Consider the following 19,279-nt stretch of genomic DNA (forward strand, 5'->3'; position numbering starts at 1 on the left):
GGGCTTGGGGTACCGGACCTCGAGAAATTCAACAGGGCACTACGGCTGAGATGGCTATGGCAAGAATGGGTGGACACCTCCAAGCCGTGGGTGGGAATGGCGGTCCCTGCAACGATCTTGATCGGGCCCTGTTCATGGCATCTACTAGAGTTACCATTGGGGATGGTCGAAAGGCACGATTCTGGCACGATAGCTGGCTTGATGGCGAGGCCCCAAAATTCCTAGCACCCAGCCTTTTCGAGGTCATCAGGTTCAAGAACAGGAACGTGCACTTTGAGCTCCAGAACAACGCCTGGATAGCTGCACTGAGGGGGCGAATCTCCACCTACCAGCAGGTGGAAGAATTCATCTCTCTATGGATCACGATACAACAAGTTCACCTAATGTCGGGCACTCCCGACACCATCATCTGGAGATGGACAGCTAGTGGTGCTTATTCCACTAGATCAGCATATAGGATCCAATTTTCTGGGTCCTATAGAGCTTTCAGCGGAGATCTCATATGGAAAGCGCACATAGAGAACAAATGCAAGGTTTTTGCATGGATCATGGCACGGGAAAAAGCTCTCACAGCAGATAAACTACAGAAGAAGGGTTGGCCCCACCAAGAGCGTTGCACCTTGTGCAATGGATCCCTGGAAACATGCCTTCACCTTGCCCTGCTATGCCCATTCTCCAGACTAGTGTGGGAGCAGATCCTTCAGTGGGAGAACTTTGATGCCGGCCAAGTACTATCGGCAACTGAACCAGCCCGTCACCTCACATGGTGGGAGGAAGCACAATCTAGGATAGCCAAGAATGACAGGAGGCGCTTTAATGGACTAGTCATCTACACCATCTGGAACGTTTGGAAAGAAAGGAACAGGAGAATTTTCTCCAACTCGCCTGAAACGGCGCTGCAGGTGGCTGCGAGAACAAAAGAAGATATCCTACAGTGGAGGAGGGCCCAAATTTAGAGCGTATAATCGTTTTTAGTGTTATTGTATTTTGTTTATCAATCTCCAAGATAAAGGTTGGGAGGAGGGGGAACTGCTGTACATAAACTCCTTTTCCAATCTTAATTTTTCCAATCTTAATTGAAAGGCAGAGCTCCTGCTAGTTCACTTTCAAAAAAATTTGCTAGAGGCAGTCTTAGACTAGCCTGGCTTGATTCCTAACCAGGCTAGAAGGGAGCCAGGTATCCAAACAAACCCATAGATTCACAAAGACCCCGTGTTATGTACAGACCATTTTTGTGGCATACATGTTATCCATCACAAATCACAAGTACCAAACACCTTTATTCACAGGACATATACACGTCCATGAGATATTCCAAGTTCTTGCTCAACCCAGCTCGCTGCCTAATCCTATCAAGTTTTTGTTGGACAGATTGATGATCGAATCAGCTATTACTCGAGCACTTGACTTCATGTAGCCTCCTGATAGCGCAGCATATAGATGGCCATAGTGCACAGGAATACAGCATTAGCAGATTCATATGGCTAGAGGAACGGACCACAAACTTGAGTGATAAGTATTTCACCTGATGTCAGCATCAGCAGAGGAATGTTTTGATCTTTTGCGAACGTAAATACCTTCTCGTCTCTGGTAACCACACCCTCAGGACTTACCTGGACCATGGGGAAAAACTTATCAAATTCAGTAGCATCATAAAGTTTTATGCAAGGTGAAGAAGCAAAACTAAGTTTATGCATGTTGCAGTGTTTTAGATATTTGTGCTTGTAAGAATGACAAAACTTTGGTGGTCAGGCATAACTGCAGTGTCCAGCTTATTTTAGTAACTAATGACATCATGAACATAATCTCTGCATCTTGCAGCACTACATTGGAGGATGCTTAGGTTTTTCTGAAGATAGGATTCAGGAGAAGTACCTTCAATCTGCCCAACGGATCACCATCCAGGATGTCTGTTCCAGCATTGTAAACAATCAACTGGGGCTGAAATCTACTATTGCAGACCTGCAATAATATGTTCCAAGTGTGAATAACAAGTTTGTTAAAACAAGCAAATAAACAGCACCGATGAATTGGCATTTACCCATTTCCTTATAAGGTTATTTAATAGGATTTAGTCATGCAGAACCAGACTTTGAACGTTTCAAACCTCATGCTCATTTGGATTTTATATATATACAAAGAGGATATTGAATCATTGATAGATGTACTTGAAATCACAAGTTAAAATGATACATTAGAAGTCACATTATACTGGCCAGTCAAAATTTTGGATACATATCATGCAAAAGATGACATTTCAAAACATTAACCTAGTACCCAGTGTAAATATTTCTTGTTACAGCAAATTTTGCAGGTATGTAAATGTACCTCAAGAGCCTTGTCAAGTTGCTCCAAGTATTCATCTGTTTCTGTTCCACTCTATAATGCACACAAATAAAAAGAATTTCAAATAAAAAATAAAGTACGTGCAGAGAAGGAGGAATGCATAACTAAAAGGTTGCAAGATGAAACTTACAGCTAATTCTACTTTTTGATCAATGTATTGCTTAGCAGTGAAATCCTGAAACAGACCGATGTAAGATTACAAAGAAACAAGAATCAGGAATATATCTGGTATCAAAGAAACGGAATGATAAATACAAAACTTGTTCTTTATTTTGGTGTCTACATCATATTAACACGGACTGTTGCGAATCTGATAGTATGAGACCATCAGAATTCATCGCAGTATAACAGCTGGACAGAACTGCTGTTTTTCTCTTGGAGAGGTCTTTCGATCTCTCCTTGTACTATTTTTTCTCTTCTTAATGAAATGACAAGCATCTCTCCTGCGTCATTCGAGAAAAAAAACTGCTGTTTTCAATTTTGATCTGTGAACAATTACATCATCTCGATGCACAATAAAGCTTGTTCAAAAAGATGATTGTACATTTAGGGTTTAACAATAAAACTTGTTTTCAAGAAGTGAGATAAGAAAGTTCCACGTAAGTAATCTCTCGATCAATATGTATTTCATAATGACAATATATAAGAGCACAACAGATATCTAAGGAGTGAGGGTGGTGAAGATGTAGACTCTTACAAAGGGATAAATTCCAGCATTGTACATGTCAAAAATGTAAACCCTTCCTGTAAGCGATAAACTGGTATCAAATTGACAAATATAAAGAACCAAAATCCAGAGAAAATTAAAATACGTACCATCATTAGCAAAATCTTTTTCGTGTCCATTTCCTTGGTGGGCATCCAGGTCTATGATCAATACACTGCAAATGTTTGAAAGGGAAGGTCAATTTGTTTTGTATAGCTAAGTTACACCCTTGCATATAGGACTGCCAGCAATGTAAATGTATATTGACCGACTGCCTGAGAGGATGCCTACAAGCCTTGCACTGTTCTTGGAAGGAGAATGGATTAACATCACAGAAAATGTGTTGTGGATGCATTCATCAGTCACACGTATCAGCACGTATGAAGGTGCAGGATTCAGTTACACCGTGAGGATCATCAGCAGATTTGGTTTGGATCCAGATAAGTTTGGTTTGTTTAGGCAAGATACATGGGTTTGCTAGTAAAGTAAGAGTCCTAACTTGTTAGGCAAATTGATTGGGGATTTGGTGCTATATAAACAGAAGAGATGTACTTGCAAAGAAAAGCACAGAATAAACCTAAATAACTCAGCCTCAAGTTGGGGACGAGTTTGTTTATACCCTGCTATCGCTCCTCCCTAATCCCACTCTTTGCTTGCTTTTTAACTACATCTCTACAGTTTATTTTGCACCAAAGCCCAAATCAACTTGCCTAACAAGCTAGAGCTCTTACTTTACTAGTAAACCCATCTATCTTGCCCACCAAACCAAACTTTCTAGACTCAAACAAAATTTGCTGATGATTGCGTTCAAAAAATTTGCTGATGATCTTAATATTACGACAAATCTTCTTCTTACAACACTGATGCATGCAACAATGAATGCATCCATAACAACATGCTCCCTTATACTCACTCCAGTAACAAAAGAGTGACATTTTTAGACATTGACATGGTTCCCGAAACAGAACTTTGACTAGTAATTTCTACTATAATACATTGACAAACCATACCACAACTGTATGGCTGTACTTCAGAGACAAACTACTCATACCATTTCTAGCTGTTCATATCAATAGACATGAAGTAATTGGAAATTCAATAACTTGACTGCAAGTCTTCAAGTAACCCAAGAATGTCACTGTTTGGTCACTGAAGGGAGCATATGCAGAAGGTGCAGTCAATCAAGCATATAAATAAGAGATAACACAGTCAAGCATATAACTAAGGAAAACTTAGTTGTTATAGCTAAAATTCTACCTATAAAGGTTTTTTTTACCTTGAGATATTTAGACGGGCAAAAGCAAACTGGATGCAGAGAGAGATGTCAGCATATGCACAAAATCCACCCCCTTCATCTGCCGAACAATGGTGAAATCCTCCACCAACATTAATGGCCCATCCTCTCTCAAGCGCAAGTTTGGCTGATAAAATGGACCCACCCACCTGTGAAAAGAAAGTTTATCATCCTTCCCTGATAATCAAATTATGCATACGGGTTCACAAACAATCCAAAAGCAAGCACATATTCACAATACATTACCTGCTTCCGGAAGGGGTATAATAGCTTCTTGTGCACAATCCAATTAGGGACAAGCGAGACAGGAGGGACCTAAGATATCAAACATCTGTCAACCACAATACATAATTCACCACCAATCAGACCAACCCCCACTTCTTCTGAAAAATCACTACCTCTACAATGTTGGAAACTCTGAAGCTGCTTTTGAGACTGTTCAGATACGCCTCTGTGTGCACCTGGTTAAGCAAGCCATTCAAGGGATTCATCAGAACAAATACGCTATGAAGTCTGAACCAGGCGAAAATCAGCTTCCTAATCATTGATTAATTACCACTAGCAAATCCTCCTTGCAGGCTTCCAATGGATCCACCATCCGTTTCTTGTCCAGGTACCCTTCCCTGGTGAGGTACCTGCAGATGCGGCCCCATTTGGCGGAATCAAACGGGTGCCTGCACAAGGGTTGCACGCACGCAGTGTCAAACACATTTGAACGCCGATGCGTGTTTCTGCAGAGGTGGTGGGCAGGCGGGAAGGCAGCTCACAGCTTCTCAAGCCCGAGGAAGGAGATGTCGTATGCCGGCGAGTACACCACCGGCGCCTGCAAGGGAAACATTGAGATTGAAAAACACGGGCACCTCGCGCGTATCTTGGAAGCTAGAGATGGGACGATGACCGCGACCGACCTTGGAGGAGGGGACCTCGAGGTAGAGCTTGCTGGAGAGGATGCGTTTCTGGCGTAGAGCCTCCCCGGCCAGGGTGGGCGCCGGTGAGGAGGAGGAGGCCATCTGCCGCCGGAGAGAGGGAAGGAAGGGACCGTGCCGGGTCGGGGAGAAGCCGAATGGTCGCGGTGCCGAGGAATCCTGCCGCGGCACATCGGCTGTGGCGCGCGCGCGTGCCGCGGGGAGGAACAGCGGTTGCGGTGCCGGGACCGGGAGGGTTCGGTGCTGACGTGCCGTGCCATTTTACGCCGCGGGCCTTGCATGTGCCCATCATTTGCACGATTGCATTATTTTTGCAACAAAACCCATCTTGATTCTGAATTTATGTAGTTCTTTTCTTTTCTTTTCTTTTCTTTTTGAACGAGCAAGAGTTGGACCTAAGATTTGTCTTTTTTTAGAGGAAGATTTGTCTTTGTAGTGCATATATGTACCTAAGATTTATTCTTTTTATCGACACTGACAGAGAAGAATAATAGCTAAGTATGATTTTGGTCTTGGAGTTAATGTCAACTCTATCATGATAATAGCTAAGTATGATTTAAGTCTATCAGTGAACACTCTGGTTTAGTTTAGGTTAGAGGAATGTCAAATGTGTAATTGAAAGTGATGATCAAGCCTCACCTAGTACGCTTGGTTATGGTCAAGACCAATGAATAATTTCTTCTATCCATGTTATTTCTTCTCCTTCTTCAGTTATTCTAATCCTCGCACTTTATTTGAAGATGTAATTCACCACAAGACGACTAGCTTACAAAAATATGGACAAATCTGCAGACTTGCAGATCACGACCTTTACTTTCTTTTTGTTGTGACCCTGCTTTCACTTTTAACTTGGTTTTTCTTTACTACTGCTTTTGTTGTTAAGTATCAATACAAGGTTAAAGTTTTTAAACTTGTTCTCTTTCATGCAATGAAGAAAGGTTTTAACCACAATGTGCAAATTACTACTATAAAACAAGCTTAGCTAATGGAAATTACTCGTAATGCAATATTAACTTATGGAAAAAGTCTACATAACCCCCAAAACTATCTAGGGTGGAGTATTTCACCTCCTAAACTATAAAACTGGATATTCTATCTTTCTGAACTTTTTAAAACCGGTCAAATAACCTCCTCCAGCGGTTTTGGAGGGTGGTTTTGTCTTTTCTTTTTTATTCATTTTTGTTAAATCTTTAAAAAATCATAATAAATCATAGAAAAATTATAAAATAAAAAATCTAATCTTGTTGGACTCCATATAAGTAGACCTACACAGTGAATATATAATACAGTATGCTTTAATATAAAGTTTTTGTTATAGCTTTAGATCTATATTTTTCTATAATTAACTAGAATAATTCATATATGCAGTTTTCTATGGTGAAATTTTGTGGGATCCAATTATTGTCGGGTTGAAGTATAGTAAAAATTTTATACCCATTGGGTCATGTATAACTTAGTTATAGATTTATTTAGCTTTATTCTTATTAAATTTATGCTTTATTTATAACTAAGTTATATGTGATCCAATGAGTATGAAATTTTTACCATAGTTCAAGCATACAATTGAGCCCACCATAAATAATTCACCATAATTGAATCATAGAAATTGCATATATGAATTATTCTAATTACACGAAACATAGATTTAAAGTTATAATAAAAACTTTGTACTAAAGTATACCATATTATATCTTTATTGTGTAGATCTACTCATTGGTAGTCCAACAAAAATGAATTTTTTATTGTACGTTTTTTAATGATTTATTATGATTTTTCAAAGATTCGATGAAAATAAATAAAAAAAGAAAAATACAAAACCACCCTCCAAAACCACTCAAGAGGGTTGTTTGATCGGTTTTGAAAAGTTTAGAGGGTAAAATATCTGGTTTTATGGTTCAAGGGATGAAATAGACTATACTAGATAGTTGAGGGAGTTATGTAGACTTTTTTCATTAACTAATGCAATGTTTGAATTAACTCCAAGTTAATTAAACTGGAGTTAATGTTAAACCAAATGCAAAATTTGTGTTATTAACAAATAGGCTTACCTCATGCAATGTTTGAATTAAATTCATCATCAAAACCAAATTGATTGTTGGCTCCATCAGAGAAGGTCACGCCTCTTGGCCCTTTTGTGAAGACTAAGTTAGCAAAGTCTAGACTGTCGTTATTAGGCCCCTCGTGCTCTGTTTCTAGATCTACCACTCGACATTGATGGTTGAGGTCCGCTATGCGAGAGAAATTAAGTTCAGCAATACGAGTGTTACATAGGCTATTGTTTATGCTCCAAAACCTTGTATTATAAAACAAGGCCAATGGTGATTTTTTTTTTGTTTTGTATGTAAGAAAAGGGAGCTTTATTTGTTGGATTTATTATGGGTTAGACCCATTTATATATTCAATAATTCAATAAACTCTATGGTATGTAAACCGTTTTATACGGTACGAGTTTTTGATTGAACGATTGAGGTATGTGTCACACACCGTGGACGTGATGTGGCAAATGGAGGGACTTTCCATTTTGTTAATCATGGTGATTGAATATGGGAGTTACTTCCATTATTCTAATTGATTAAATGAATGGTCATTATCTCCACTAAGAGAGTGGCGTGAGCATCATGGGCTCTTGGCTTTCTTGCATGCGTGTGAGGCTGCCTCCAAGCCATGAAGCTCCTTGCCTTTTGGCTTGCCCACCTCTTGCCTATATATAGAACATACTACTACGTTAGTCAAGGGTGAAGAACACAATCCAGAGACACAATTCAGCAGCAACTTAGGCTTCTCCATCTCCTCGATCCACGCGCACGGAGAAGAGAGAGGGCAGGTGCCTCCGAAGCCCTTGTCGTTCGTGATCCTTGCACGGGGAGGACGGCAATTAGGTTTTTGGGGAGCGTCTACGCGACTGCCCAATCCACCGCCGCTGTTCGTCTTCCTCAAGCTGGTTCGAGTGGATTTCTTCTTCCCGCTGGAAAGATCGTCTTCATCCTCTACATCATGGAAGCTGGTCAAGGATCGGGATCATCGGAGCGCATGGGAGGGTATGATCTGTTCATCTTCCTGCTGTGTTTTGTCTTCCTGTTCATACATGTTGCAGTAGTGTGTTTATTTTGTTGCGCATACTATCCTGGTTATGTTTCATATGTTCTACCATATCTTTTCTGTTTTTATCTTATATATGTTTCTGGTATAAGTTATATGTCATGTCTGCTTGTTTCGTTGGTTAAGTTAAAACGTTTCATATGTTGTTGTCTCTATGTTTCACTAGTGGTTCAGTCACGTCGTTTGATATACTGTTTCTCATATGTTTTAGTAGTTCTATTTCATCGTTTAACATGCAGTCTCTTGTTTATTGCTTTTTTAAGATATATGTCTTGCCTTGTTATTATATTTCATATATTATGCTTTTATATTTTTAATAATCACATGTTCTACATGTTCATGGATCACATGTTCTATATTCCTATGAACATGTTTAATATCATGATTTCTATGATTAATTATATTATATATGTCATCATCATATTGTTGATTTTTGGAATTAAAATGATATAGAAATTGCCTAAATATCTAACATTATTAACGAGTTAACACACTTATGAACAAAGAAAAATAAACATGATTCTCTCTTAACTAAAAATTAATTTCGCAAAGTTATGTACAACTTAAATTTCCTCCCTACTAGTCCTAGAGAGGGATGTAAGGCAGTTTACCCGCAAACTTATAAATAGGCTAATTTTTATGGGTTACCTATAAACCTGTAAAAATTTAGTCTATTTGTGAGTTCATGAACAATCCCTTTGCATCTCTACTAAAGACCTCGAAACATTGAAGACTTTCTGGATCAATGGCCACACCACATTTTTTGAACATGAAAACCCATATATACAACACCAAATGTAACAAACTACGAGTCAAAACTACCATCCAAAATGCATTTAGTTGTGATTAATGGTAGTAATAATAACAACATGATTGATAAATTTAAAATGGTTTCCAAGGTTTTGGAGCAAAAGACTTCATGGGAACACTAACATTTCATTCCTCATTTCAGGGGTAGGTACATTGCATCACATCAGCAATCTCATACTCCATCATATACAATGCCACATCCCACATAGTACTTTTAAGGGCACTCACAATGCAGACTCTATCATAGAGTCTAAAGTTATTTATTACCTCGAATAATGTGGACTTGGAGTTTAAATAAGACTTGAAGTCTTATTTTTTCTACCTCTTTCTTCAATAAATATGCTGCCACATCAGCAAAATACCATAAATGATATGTAATTAAGTGTCTTGGACTCTGTGATAGAGTCTTGCATTGTGAGTACCCTAATGATAATGTGGAGGAAAGAGAGAGGAGAGCGAATAAGATCGTTGCTTGACAAAATAACCGCCTCATAAACTAAAATTTAGGAGTATGCAACGACTATTGTATCATTATTTGAGTTGTTGCTATGCAACTTACAATCCTATTATTACTCTTTCCATAAATTAAGGAATTGTGAATTATTATGAGACAACTTAAAACGATAACTATTGTATACCTATTGTATTAAATCGTTTTAAATTACGTGGCTCTACATGAGACCAGATACGAGACAACACACTTTGCAACGAAACAAAATAGTTTAAAACGTTGGACGGTTTGAATCTTGATTGACTATATTCTGCGGAAGCTGACGACGTGTTGACGTATATCTGCATACGCTTATCATTTGCCCACCGGCCACCGCCGTCGGCGAAGCCGACGCGATTTCATCCCCCGACGGGACCGGGGCTCCGCTGCCGCCTCTTCGACCCTATATGGCGGCCCCGAGGCCTCGAATCCGCGCCGTACGTCGAGGCCTGCTGCTCCTCTTCCTCCTCGTCCCGCTCATCTACTCCGGTACGGACCTCTCCTTTCTCTCGTCCAATTTTCCTCTCACAATGAGGACGCCCCTCCCCCCCCCCCCTGACGATCCAATCCGCTCCAGTGTCCAGGCTGCACCCCTGGGTGCCGGAGAAGGGCGTGTGCTTGCCACCCCCAACCGCGCCGAAGCGGCCTGACCGTCTCGTGCTCGGTCCCGCCGCCGGACAGGGCCGCCCCGACCGCCTACAGTGCCAAGGTTAACCCTCTCGCTTCGGCAAGCTCCATTCATGCTGAATTTAGTGGTCTTTATGGAGGCTGCTTAGATCTTAGTTCGAGACATCTAGGGCTGTCTATACACGGAGGATTGCTTTGATAATTGAACAGCTGGTACCAATGTCATTGTGGCAATGGAATGTTTTGTGTTGAGGGTACAAATTTCACATTCGCCCAACTAATAAAGTGTCAAAAGTTAGCTCGTTTATTCATCATGCACTGGAATCGTTTTACTATGCCATCACACGGTAATATTTATCTTTTTGAGAAAAAAAAATGATGGGGATACGATTGTATGCTCATTCTGCATTGTTGCTCTGCCACTGGAAGCCTTTGTTTTTTCTGTGACAAGCACGGGGCAAAATCAGGATAAGAATGTTGCTTTTTGCAAATCAGTTCATCAGGAGCAGTAAAATAATTTCTCTAATGCATTACTTTGGACAGCATGTTTCAGATAAATCTAGAATCCTGATGTAATGATGTTCCACTTAGATCTTAAACAGTTGTTAATTTGCTTATAGTTGTCAATGATGTTCTGTAATCTTAACTTAATAATGGTAGATTGCATCCTATCTTTCTCAAATCAGTACCTCCTTGCTGTCGGCACAACATAACCTGGTGATTGAGTTCATATGACTGATGATGTTTCTGTCACTTTGCTCAGGACTTAGAGCTCTGAACAAGATTGGCCTATCAAGTGAAGAGATCTATTCTGGAGAACACATTTCTTTTGTTACTGTATTCACAACCTACAATTCTGTCTCAGCTGGAGATGGCAATGTTCCATCTGATTCTGTAACTGTTGGAAATCATTCTTATAGCAAAATAGAAAGATCTATGGCCATTCTGAACACTTTCATCAGTTTCATAAAGGTACCTCTTCCTTTTCTGTAAGTTTATGTGAATTTTGTTTACTGGTGGCAAGTTTAACACTAACATTTTGATGGCTCAAGTAATTTTCTCTCTCTTGTGAATGATAGATTGCAGGACAGACCGTATATTTGAATTCCTAGTTCCGTCCCTATGTTTATGATAGCATATCCAGCATTTCAACTAAGATGTTCCAAGTCTTGCATTATTGCATGTTGTGAGTAATTGCTATCAAACAGTCCTGTTTATTAGAGTTACTAAAGAATTGGTATATCCAGCATTTCAACTAAGATGTTCCAAGTCTTGCATTATTGCATGTTGTGAGTAATTGCTATCAAACAGTCCTGTTTGTTAGAGTTACTAAAGAATTGGTACTTTCTCCCTATTGTTGAGATTGTTATCCTTTTTGTGTGGTAGGATAACATGGAAGTAATGTAATGAATGTGAATCAACATCACTATCATAACCCTTTCTAGAAATGACGTGTGAGTTCATGATCTTGTTACCTATGCCCCGTAGCAAATATCCCTTGTGCATCTTATTTGAAGCTTAAAATATACAGTGTGCTACATTATTTCCAACAACAATTGTGATGCGAGTTGTTTAACACCTGATCCTATCTGTAGAACCCTGCAGGTATCGATGCCAAGAAGCAACGTGATCATATTGACTGATCCTGGTTCAAAAATTTCAGTAAATCAAGGGAGTGCTACACTGTTGCCTATTGAAGGAAACTATTCTCGAGGAAATTTGATGCTTCAAAGAATACAGACATACATTGTAAGTCTATCGGCTTCATTTAGGTCGTTAAATTTTCTGCATATGCTTTCTCAAAATTACTTCTAATGTGATCCATGTATTACTGCTATCATCGTCTTTATGCATTATTTTTAACTGTAAGAATTATATTTATGTATCTTATCCTCATATTCAGGCATTTCTGGAGCAAAAACTTGTGGAATTTGATAGGATGGAGGGGTGGAATCTTTTTTTTTAACTGATTCCGATATAGCAGTGGTTGATGATCTTGGACATATATTCAAAAAATATCCCCATTGTCATCTGGCTCTTACTTTTCGTAATAACAAAGGGCAACCTTTGAACTCTGGGTTTGTTGCAGTAAGAGGAACCAGGGATGGCATCACTAAGTAAGTTGACAGCTATTGAATAGATCGTATTGTAGAAAGCTGGCAAACTTCAAATTAAACTCTCTTTTTTCAGAGCTGTGGAATTCTTGAAACAAGTCCTTGGAGCTTACAGCTCAAGATATATCAAGGCTTCCCGTATGCTTGGTGACCAATTAGCACTGGCATGGGTTGTCAAATCTCATCTACCATCCGCTTTTGGAAAATTTTCTAAGCATGAAGCATTTACTGGTGAAGTTAATGGAGCATCTGTTCTCTTCTTGCCTTGTGCTGTTTATAATTGGACCCCGCCTGAGGGTGCTGGACAGTTTCATGGTATACCCTTAGATGTTAAGGTATAACACTTTTCTTACTTGTAATAAGGAACTTAGTTGGTCAAAGTTTTCCTCTTTTTCTTCATGGAAATAAACTTTGGCCTAACATTAATAGAAAATAGTATTCTGCAGGCTCCTTACACATGCATACATGATGAAAACTACGAAGATTGGTTCACTTTTTCTTTTTCTCGCATATATGGCATTTATAATTCAAATAATTTTTTAGGTACTGTGATAATACTGTGTATTGTGGATTCATGATGTTTTCTTTTGTTATAAGCTATATGCTCTGATTGATGACCATTTCGTCAGTATGCAAATATAGGTCATTCTTACTGGATTATGCTAATCCAATAATTGTGCATGTTGTGTAACATTGTTGTATATGCTTTCTATTTACTGTGACATCCAGAATAACTCTTGTATCGTTTTCAGGTTGTCCATTTCAAAGGTTCAAGAAAGCGTTTGATGCTTGAGGCATGGAATTTCTACAACTCAACCTCTAAGCTGTCTGATATGCTATGCCTAATCTTGAGAAGCGGCCGGACGAAATATGACTTCTGAACTTTTGGTTAAAAACTGACATATGGTATGCTCCCTCACTCTCATCCTCGCTATCGTTACCAAACTAACCTGACTATTAGACTTTGCCCCTTTGGTATGAAGTGTTTTGTTAACAAGTTTATCTTTCTTTACAGTTGATCCTACTCAAAGCTGCTGTGTTCCTCAACTAATACAAAAATTGCTGACCATGAGGCTATCATTGCAGGAGTTCAAGAATTTGGATCAGCATAAAATGGACGAGTATTTCATTATGGACGAGTAGCTTAACAAGAATATGTTAAGCTACTTGCAGGGATGTGAGATTGGTGTGAAACTGTTTTTTTTTTTTTATCACTGGTGTGAAACTTTTTGATAGCTCAGTAGAAGTTAGAACCCATACAAGGAGAACCATACACAGGGTGACTACGTAGGAATTCACCTTTTGTTCTATGTTGTTCCCCATCACTGTACACTACATCTATGTTGTAGGGAAGGCAAATTTGCCATCTGAATGTTATTAGTATTGAGTAGAACTGGCGCTGTTTCAATGTGTCACTGGCACTTTATGCCGTCGCTCACTTTCACCTGGCCCGTCACTGCCTCACTGGAGATGCCCCAACTTATAGCTAACTATGTTGTGAACTCACCTTCCCGAGAAGTTAAAACCCTAGAGAATAATACCATTTGCATCTGCTAAAACCGAATAGTTTGCACAAAAAACACCAACTGTACTCGGTTCAAAACTCTGCTGAAGGCTCTCCTAGTAGATCAAAACTCTGATAGTAGTCCTAGAAGGTTTTCCTAAATGGCTCCACACCATCTCGCAAGTTCTTGCATGTTTTTTAAAAACATAATCACAACATCTCAGACATAAGCAAAAAAAAAAACATGGCCAGATTGTTACGGCAAAACATTCAAATGAGGAAGGCTGAGGCACCACAAGATAGACAAAAATTCTCAAACCAACACAAACTTTAACCAGTTCACAGCAAGGTATACCAGATCAACATAGACACAAGTAAAAGGGCAAACTCCTCCATAAACATCCAATTCAAGGCCTAAACAGTTCTGGCTCCAGGCAAGCACACTCACTTGAAGCATTTCGCGTCAAGCAAGGCCTCACCCTCAAAGGGCTCCTGGTCCTCAATCATAGCATTGACACGCTCCTTCTGGGCCTCATCAGAGATGTCCACCTTGGTCCACTCGTAGAGCTCCATGTCATAGACCTCATCCATTACAAACTTGGGAACCTCCTGGCCACGGAAGAGCCAAAGGCCCTTCAACTTGAAGGGTGCCTCAGAGCCTATCACGAGCATCTTCCCAAAGGCATACTTGCGAGCCAGGTCCATCCGCTGCAGGAACCCACCAACCTTGTTCAGGGTCACAAAGGACACCGTGTTCTCATCGTTGTACTTGTAGTCACAGAACCACAGAGAGTAGCCCTCTGGGTCGTACATGTCCCAGAAACCTGAAACACAGCCGGATTATTGGTCAGGACTCCACAAACATAGAAAAGGAAATCCAAGCCATTCATTTAATTAATTTACTTGCAGTACTCCCTCCGTTTTTCTTTCCAAGGCGTATTTTGTTTCAATACCACGAGGCTTTGACAGGCAATTACCACAGTAATACTTCATTTTTGTTATGCAAAATTATTTTTTAATATGAATCTAATCACGTAATTTTGTCACAAACTATGTATTAATAAACTGTTGGTCAAATGCTTGTCCTAGCAAAATGGAGGGAGTAGTAAACTGCTGTGGCAAATGAATGACAAAGTAACTGCTTATTAAAGCAGACATATTAGCACTTTGTTAGTTCACGTCGACATAAACTTTTTGTGGCTATCTGTGATTGACTCACCTATAGGGTGCATAATCCTCAAGGTGTCTAAAAAATATTATAAGGCCAAAACCAAATTCTAGTCAGAAGGTGTCTACCAAATTTGTTTTCCAGTAAAAGATTGATAGATTGCAAAGTCAGACTTCTAACACCAACCACTCACAGTTAAACATTGTTAGGGAAGAAGCAAACATATTGACCATATTATTGAAAACATGGAGATGATACCTTTGATGGCAACCTCCCGGAAGTTGGTCTTTGTGTTTGAGTATAGCCTCTTCCAGTCATCAAGGACCATCTTGCTTGGTGGCAGCAAGTCAAGAGGATTCTTTGGCTTTGGCTTTGGTGCTTCCTCTTCTGCTGGTGCCTCAACCACCTTTGGCTTGGGGGCCTCCTTTGGGGCTTCTTTCTTGACATCCTTTGCCTTAGGCTCCTTAGGAGGAGCGGCCTTTTTCTGAACAGGAGGTACAGACTCTGCCTGCTTGACCTCACCAATGACCTTCTTGAAGTTAGGCTGGTTAACCATGGTCCAGAAATACCTCTCGACATGAGGGAAATCAGAAGTGAAGCTCTTGGTCAAGATCCGTGCAATTCCATGGTAGAGGTTGCATGTCAATACAATGTCAGCTAGAGTAACAGAATGCCCAACAAGGTATGTGTTTGAGGCAAGGTGTGTGTTCAGAGCACCAAGCGATCTCTTCAATGAAGCAATAGCTGTTTCCTCGGTCTGCACACACACAAAAAAGGGTTAATACTATAGTTAATAAATGTTCAATAATACAAGAACCAAGTTTGCCATTCCACAACTTACTGTGTGAGCATAAGGGATAAACCCAAGCCTTGGATACAAGTACCATGCAACACCAGGATCAACTTCTGTTGCAGCAAAGTCCACCCATTGCTCAACATGGGCCTGCAAGAACCATTGATGAGGCACAAGCAGTAAAACTCAGTTAACTATGTTAACACTCGATAAATCACTCACTTGTTCAATACGGGAAGACCCAAAAAGAGGGTTGTCATCCTTCAAACGAGCAACTGAAGGAAAACAGAGACATGGTCATCAGCAACAAAAAGTTAAGAAAAAATTAAATTGAAAAGGTGTGGGGTTCTATATATACCATAGCGTGCAATAGCATTACTCTCAAAAACAGCGCCATCAGGAGTCTCCAGAACAGGAACCTGAAGAGTAATTGTTAGCTCATGAACCACTATACATAAGTAATCAAAGATATGATTGGTGCCTTACCTTCCCAAGGGGGTTCATCTTAAGAAATTCAGGGGTCTTGTTGGAGACACCCATCTCAAAATCCTTGGTCAACTCGACCTTGACCCCACTGTATTCTGCAGCAATAAGTGCCTTGAAGGCATTCTTGTTTCCAGCCCCAGAATGCAATACCTATGCAATAAAAAAAATAGACATTGTATTACAAATTGAAATACCTCTCTGTTTGTGCATGGTAATTTAATAGTGCACATGCATGCATGCAAGGATGAAATGGTACGGAAATATTCCGAACCGACCACTTCCGTTTTCTATATTATGATACTGTTTTATGATACCATTTCTGAATTTTGCCAAACATAAAAATTTATCATTTTAATTGGTTTCACAACCATTTTTCGTACTCTTTAATGGCTAAAATGTAGAAATATCCCGAACCGACCGCTTCCATTTCTACATTGTAATACCGTTTCCGACCGTTTTCATCCTTACATGCAAGCAAGCAATGAAATCTACAACATTGTCTAAGTGATAGGACCAAAAAATAAACATAATCTGCAAAATACATGTATTTCACTATTATTAGGGTAAAAATGCACAAGCAAATGCAGCAATGTCCCAGAAGCATTCACAATATGAGGTAGCTGATGAAATGTCTGTTTCCCAACAAGGCACACAAACATTTTCATACAGATTCCAATAAAGATGCTTTAATAAAGCAAACAGTATCACTTGTGTAGCCAAAACATTACTACAATTGAATTTTCTAAATTGCTAGTTTACAAAAATAAACCATAAGATCGTAATGTTAGACCTCCCAACTTCAATTCCTCATCTTCGTTTCAGACACCAAAAGAGCATTGCTCCATGTACAAACATTTTCTTCAACTTACAACTCAAGTATAGCTAAGAATCACAAGCTTATAAAAAACTTAAAAGCACTTGAGATGATGCTTAAAATCACTTGAGATGATAGCACCTAAACAAATCGAATGGCTCAAATACACAAGGTAAGCCGGGAATTACCTTGTAAAAACTACATGGTCACCAGGGTACCAAAGGTCAAAGGCTACTAGTAGGCCGGGAACTCTAAATGACAGCACATGCACAGTTATCAGGCTACTAAGTGCACTGTTATCAGGCTACTAAGTTCAATCAAACTCAATATGAATCGACGGGTATGAACAAGGGATGACAACAGATTTATTTCCAAAGACCAAAGTTCTGGTGATGTTGAAATTGGAACGAACCAGCAGTCAAAAGTTACCCTACATATAGTCCTGCCCAAAGAAAAGCTGAGGATACAACTAACACGCCCCCGATCACATCTACAGTTCCGAAACCTATGAGGCCACAACTCACCAAAATCGCATCCAACAGAGACCACAGCTCAGCAGCGCGCATCACCAATCAGATCAAGCTACACGGAAGGGATCACAAAACCCTACAAACCAAACTGCCGAGCATACCAAAACTTCCTCGCAGACAGTCTGACAAGCGACGCGCTACGCAGCACTTCTGAAAGAGCGATAAAAAAAAGAGAGAGAGAGGGAGAGGGAGAGTGGAGAAGGAACTCACGAGCGCCATGCCGACGGTTGCCGCTGGTTCACGGGGACGGCCGATCGGAACCTCAGATCTGCTGGGCAGATCGCAGGAGCAGGCCGCGGGTGGAAGAGGGGTTTACGGAGGGCGAGGGCCGCGGACTTTATGTGATGGCGGCGCAGCCGAGAGGGGACAGGGAGAAGGAAGGCGCAAGCGCAATCTAGGGTTGCGGCGGCGGGGTGTTCGGATGAAGGATCGGACGGACTGGATTGACCGCAAGATGAGCCGGATGCTTGGCCGCGTGGGGCCTGGATGGCCCTTTTTTGATCACGCTCCTTGTACTATTTTGCAATTTAGTAAATGGGTATATAGTTTTTTTTTAAAAAAAAATGGGTATATACCTTTGCTACATTTGTTTCCGTGATAAGGAGCGGGTCAATCGAGAAACAACCAAAAAAAATCGTACAAATCAAATTTTGTTCAGCTCCACATATGTAGATCCATGGAGTAAACAAAAAATATCATAGATTTTAGTATATTTTTTTACTGGAGATGCTTGTCTATGCTTTTTAGTGTAAAATTAAAATTGTAGTTATTTGCTCCGATTATTATCAAAATTTTATGGTAGTCTATTTATTGTGATGTTTGATTTGTGGTAAAAATTTTAGCATCATTCCTACATATCTCACCGATTTACTAATTTACCTAAATTTATGCTTGAGGATGCTTCTACTACCTTTACACGATGTGTTATTATGTCATATGAACACTTCATAAGCCTATGTGTTCATAATCTACATACATTTAACTGATATATCATATTTCATAGAAATCCTAATCTAAATAAAAATAAAGCTAGCAACAAACCTCTCATATTTTAATATAATACTAAGATATATTAAGAGGTAATATTAGAGTAAAATAAGATTTGATTAATTCCTTTTTTATTATTAAATAAATATGTCTCCGACTTACATATTATTATGAATATTAACTATCTAATACCATAGATGTCATGGTTATTAATAAAATAAATTATAGACTTTAAATTTTATAAAAAAAATAAATATAAATAGATATGTAACTTCTATTTGATATTTTTCTCCCGTTGCAACGCACGGGCATATTTTGCTAGTATAAATAAGGCCAGACTCAATGGCCCGTTTCAATGCACTGTTTCCAAAACAAATCTGCAGAGCATCAATGAAACGAACAATGAAACAACCTCCACAATGCATGAGTTTCACCTTATGTTTCCTAGGCTGGGCAAAGCATTTAATTACTGCAAAATGATTGGATCACATGCAAGATGGTGAAACGATTTAGTCTTCAGTGGGGATTTCATCCTGTTTCACCGCGTGGGAAACAACGCCAGCGGAGTTTCACCATGGTGAAACT

At 39.6% G+C, this 19,279-nt stretch overlaps 2 protein-coding genes and 1 pseudogene across 2 annotated transcripts; 1 reads left to right on the forward strand and 2 right to left on the reverse strand.

The window, feature by feature from the left end:
- Positions 1,062 to 5,516, reverse strand: LOC8079300 (histone deacetylase 2). The gene is made up of 13 exons (XM_002438556.2): positions 5,255 to 5,516; positions 5,114 to 5,169; positions 4,903 to 5,020; positions 4,745 to 4,807; positions 4,593 to 4,661; positions 4,329 to 4,495; positions 3,163 to 3,227; positions 3,044 to 3,090; positions 2,477 to 2,521; positions 2,329 to 2,379; positions 1,876 to 1,962; positions 1,526 to 1,613; positions 1,062 to 1,421 (listed from the first exon to the last, which is right to left on the reverse strand). The coding sequence occupies exons 1-13, from the start codon at positions 5,354 to 5,356 to the stop codon at positions 1,327 to 1,329; spliced, it is 1,053 nt and encodes a 350-aa protein (XP_002438601.1). The 5' UTR covers positions 5,357 to 5,516; the 3' UTR covers positions 1,062 to 1,326.
- On the forward strand, positions 9,963 to 14,186 carry LOC8065026 (annotated as a pseudogene).
- Positions 14,152 to 18,129, reverse strand: LOC8079301 (elongation factor 1-gamma 3). Its single transcript, XM_002438557.2, has 7 exons — positions 17,918 to 18,129; positions 16,364 to 16,513; positions 16,236 to 16,296; positions 16,100 to 16,152; positions 15,926 to 16,027; positions 15,343 to 15,841; positions 14,152 to 14,740 (listed from the first exon to the last, which is right to left on the reverse strand). The coding sequence occupies exons 1-7, from the start codon at positions 17,924 to 17,926 to the stop codon at positions 14,361 to 14,363; spliced, it is 1,254 nt and encodes a 417-aa protein (XP_002438602.1). The 5' UTR covers positions 17,927 to 18,129; the 3' UTR covers positions 14,152 to 14,360.

Source organism: Sorghum bicolor, chromosome 10 (genome assembly GCF_000003195.3).
Source record: "Sorghum bicolor cultivar BTx623 chromosome 10, Sorghum_bicolor_NCBIv3, whole genome shotgun sequence".
Taxonomy (NCBI): Eukaryota; Viridiplantae; Streptophyta; class Magnoliopsida; order Poales; family Poaceae; genus Sorghum; species Sorghum bicolor.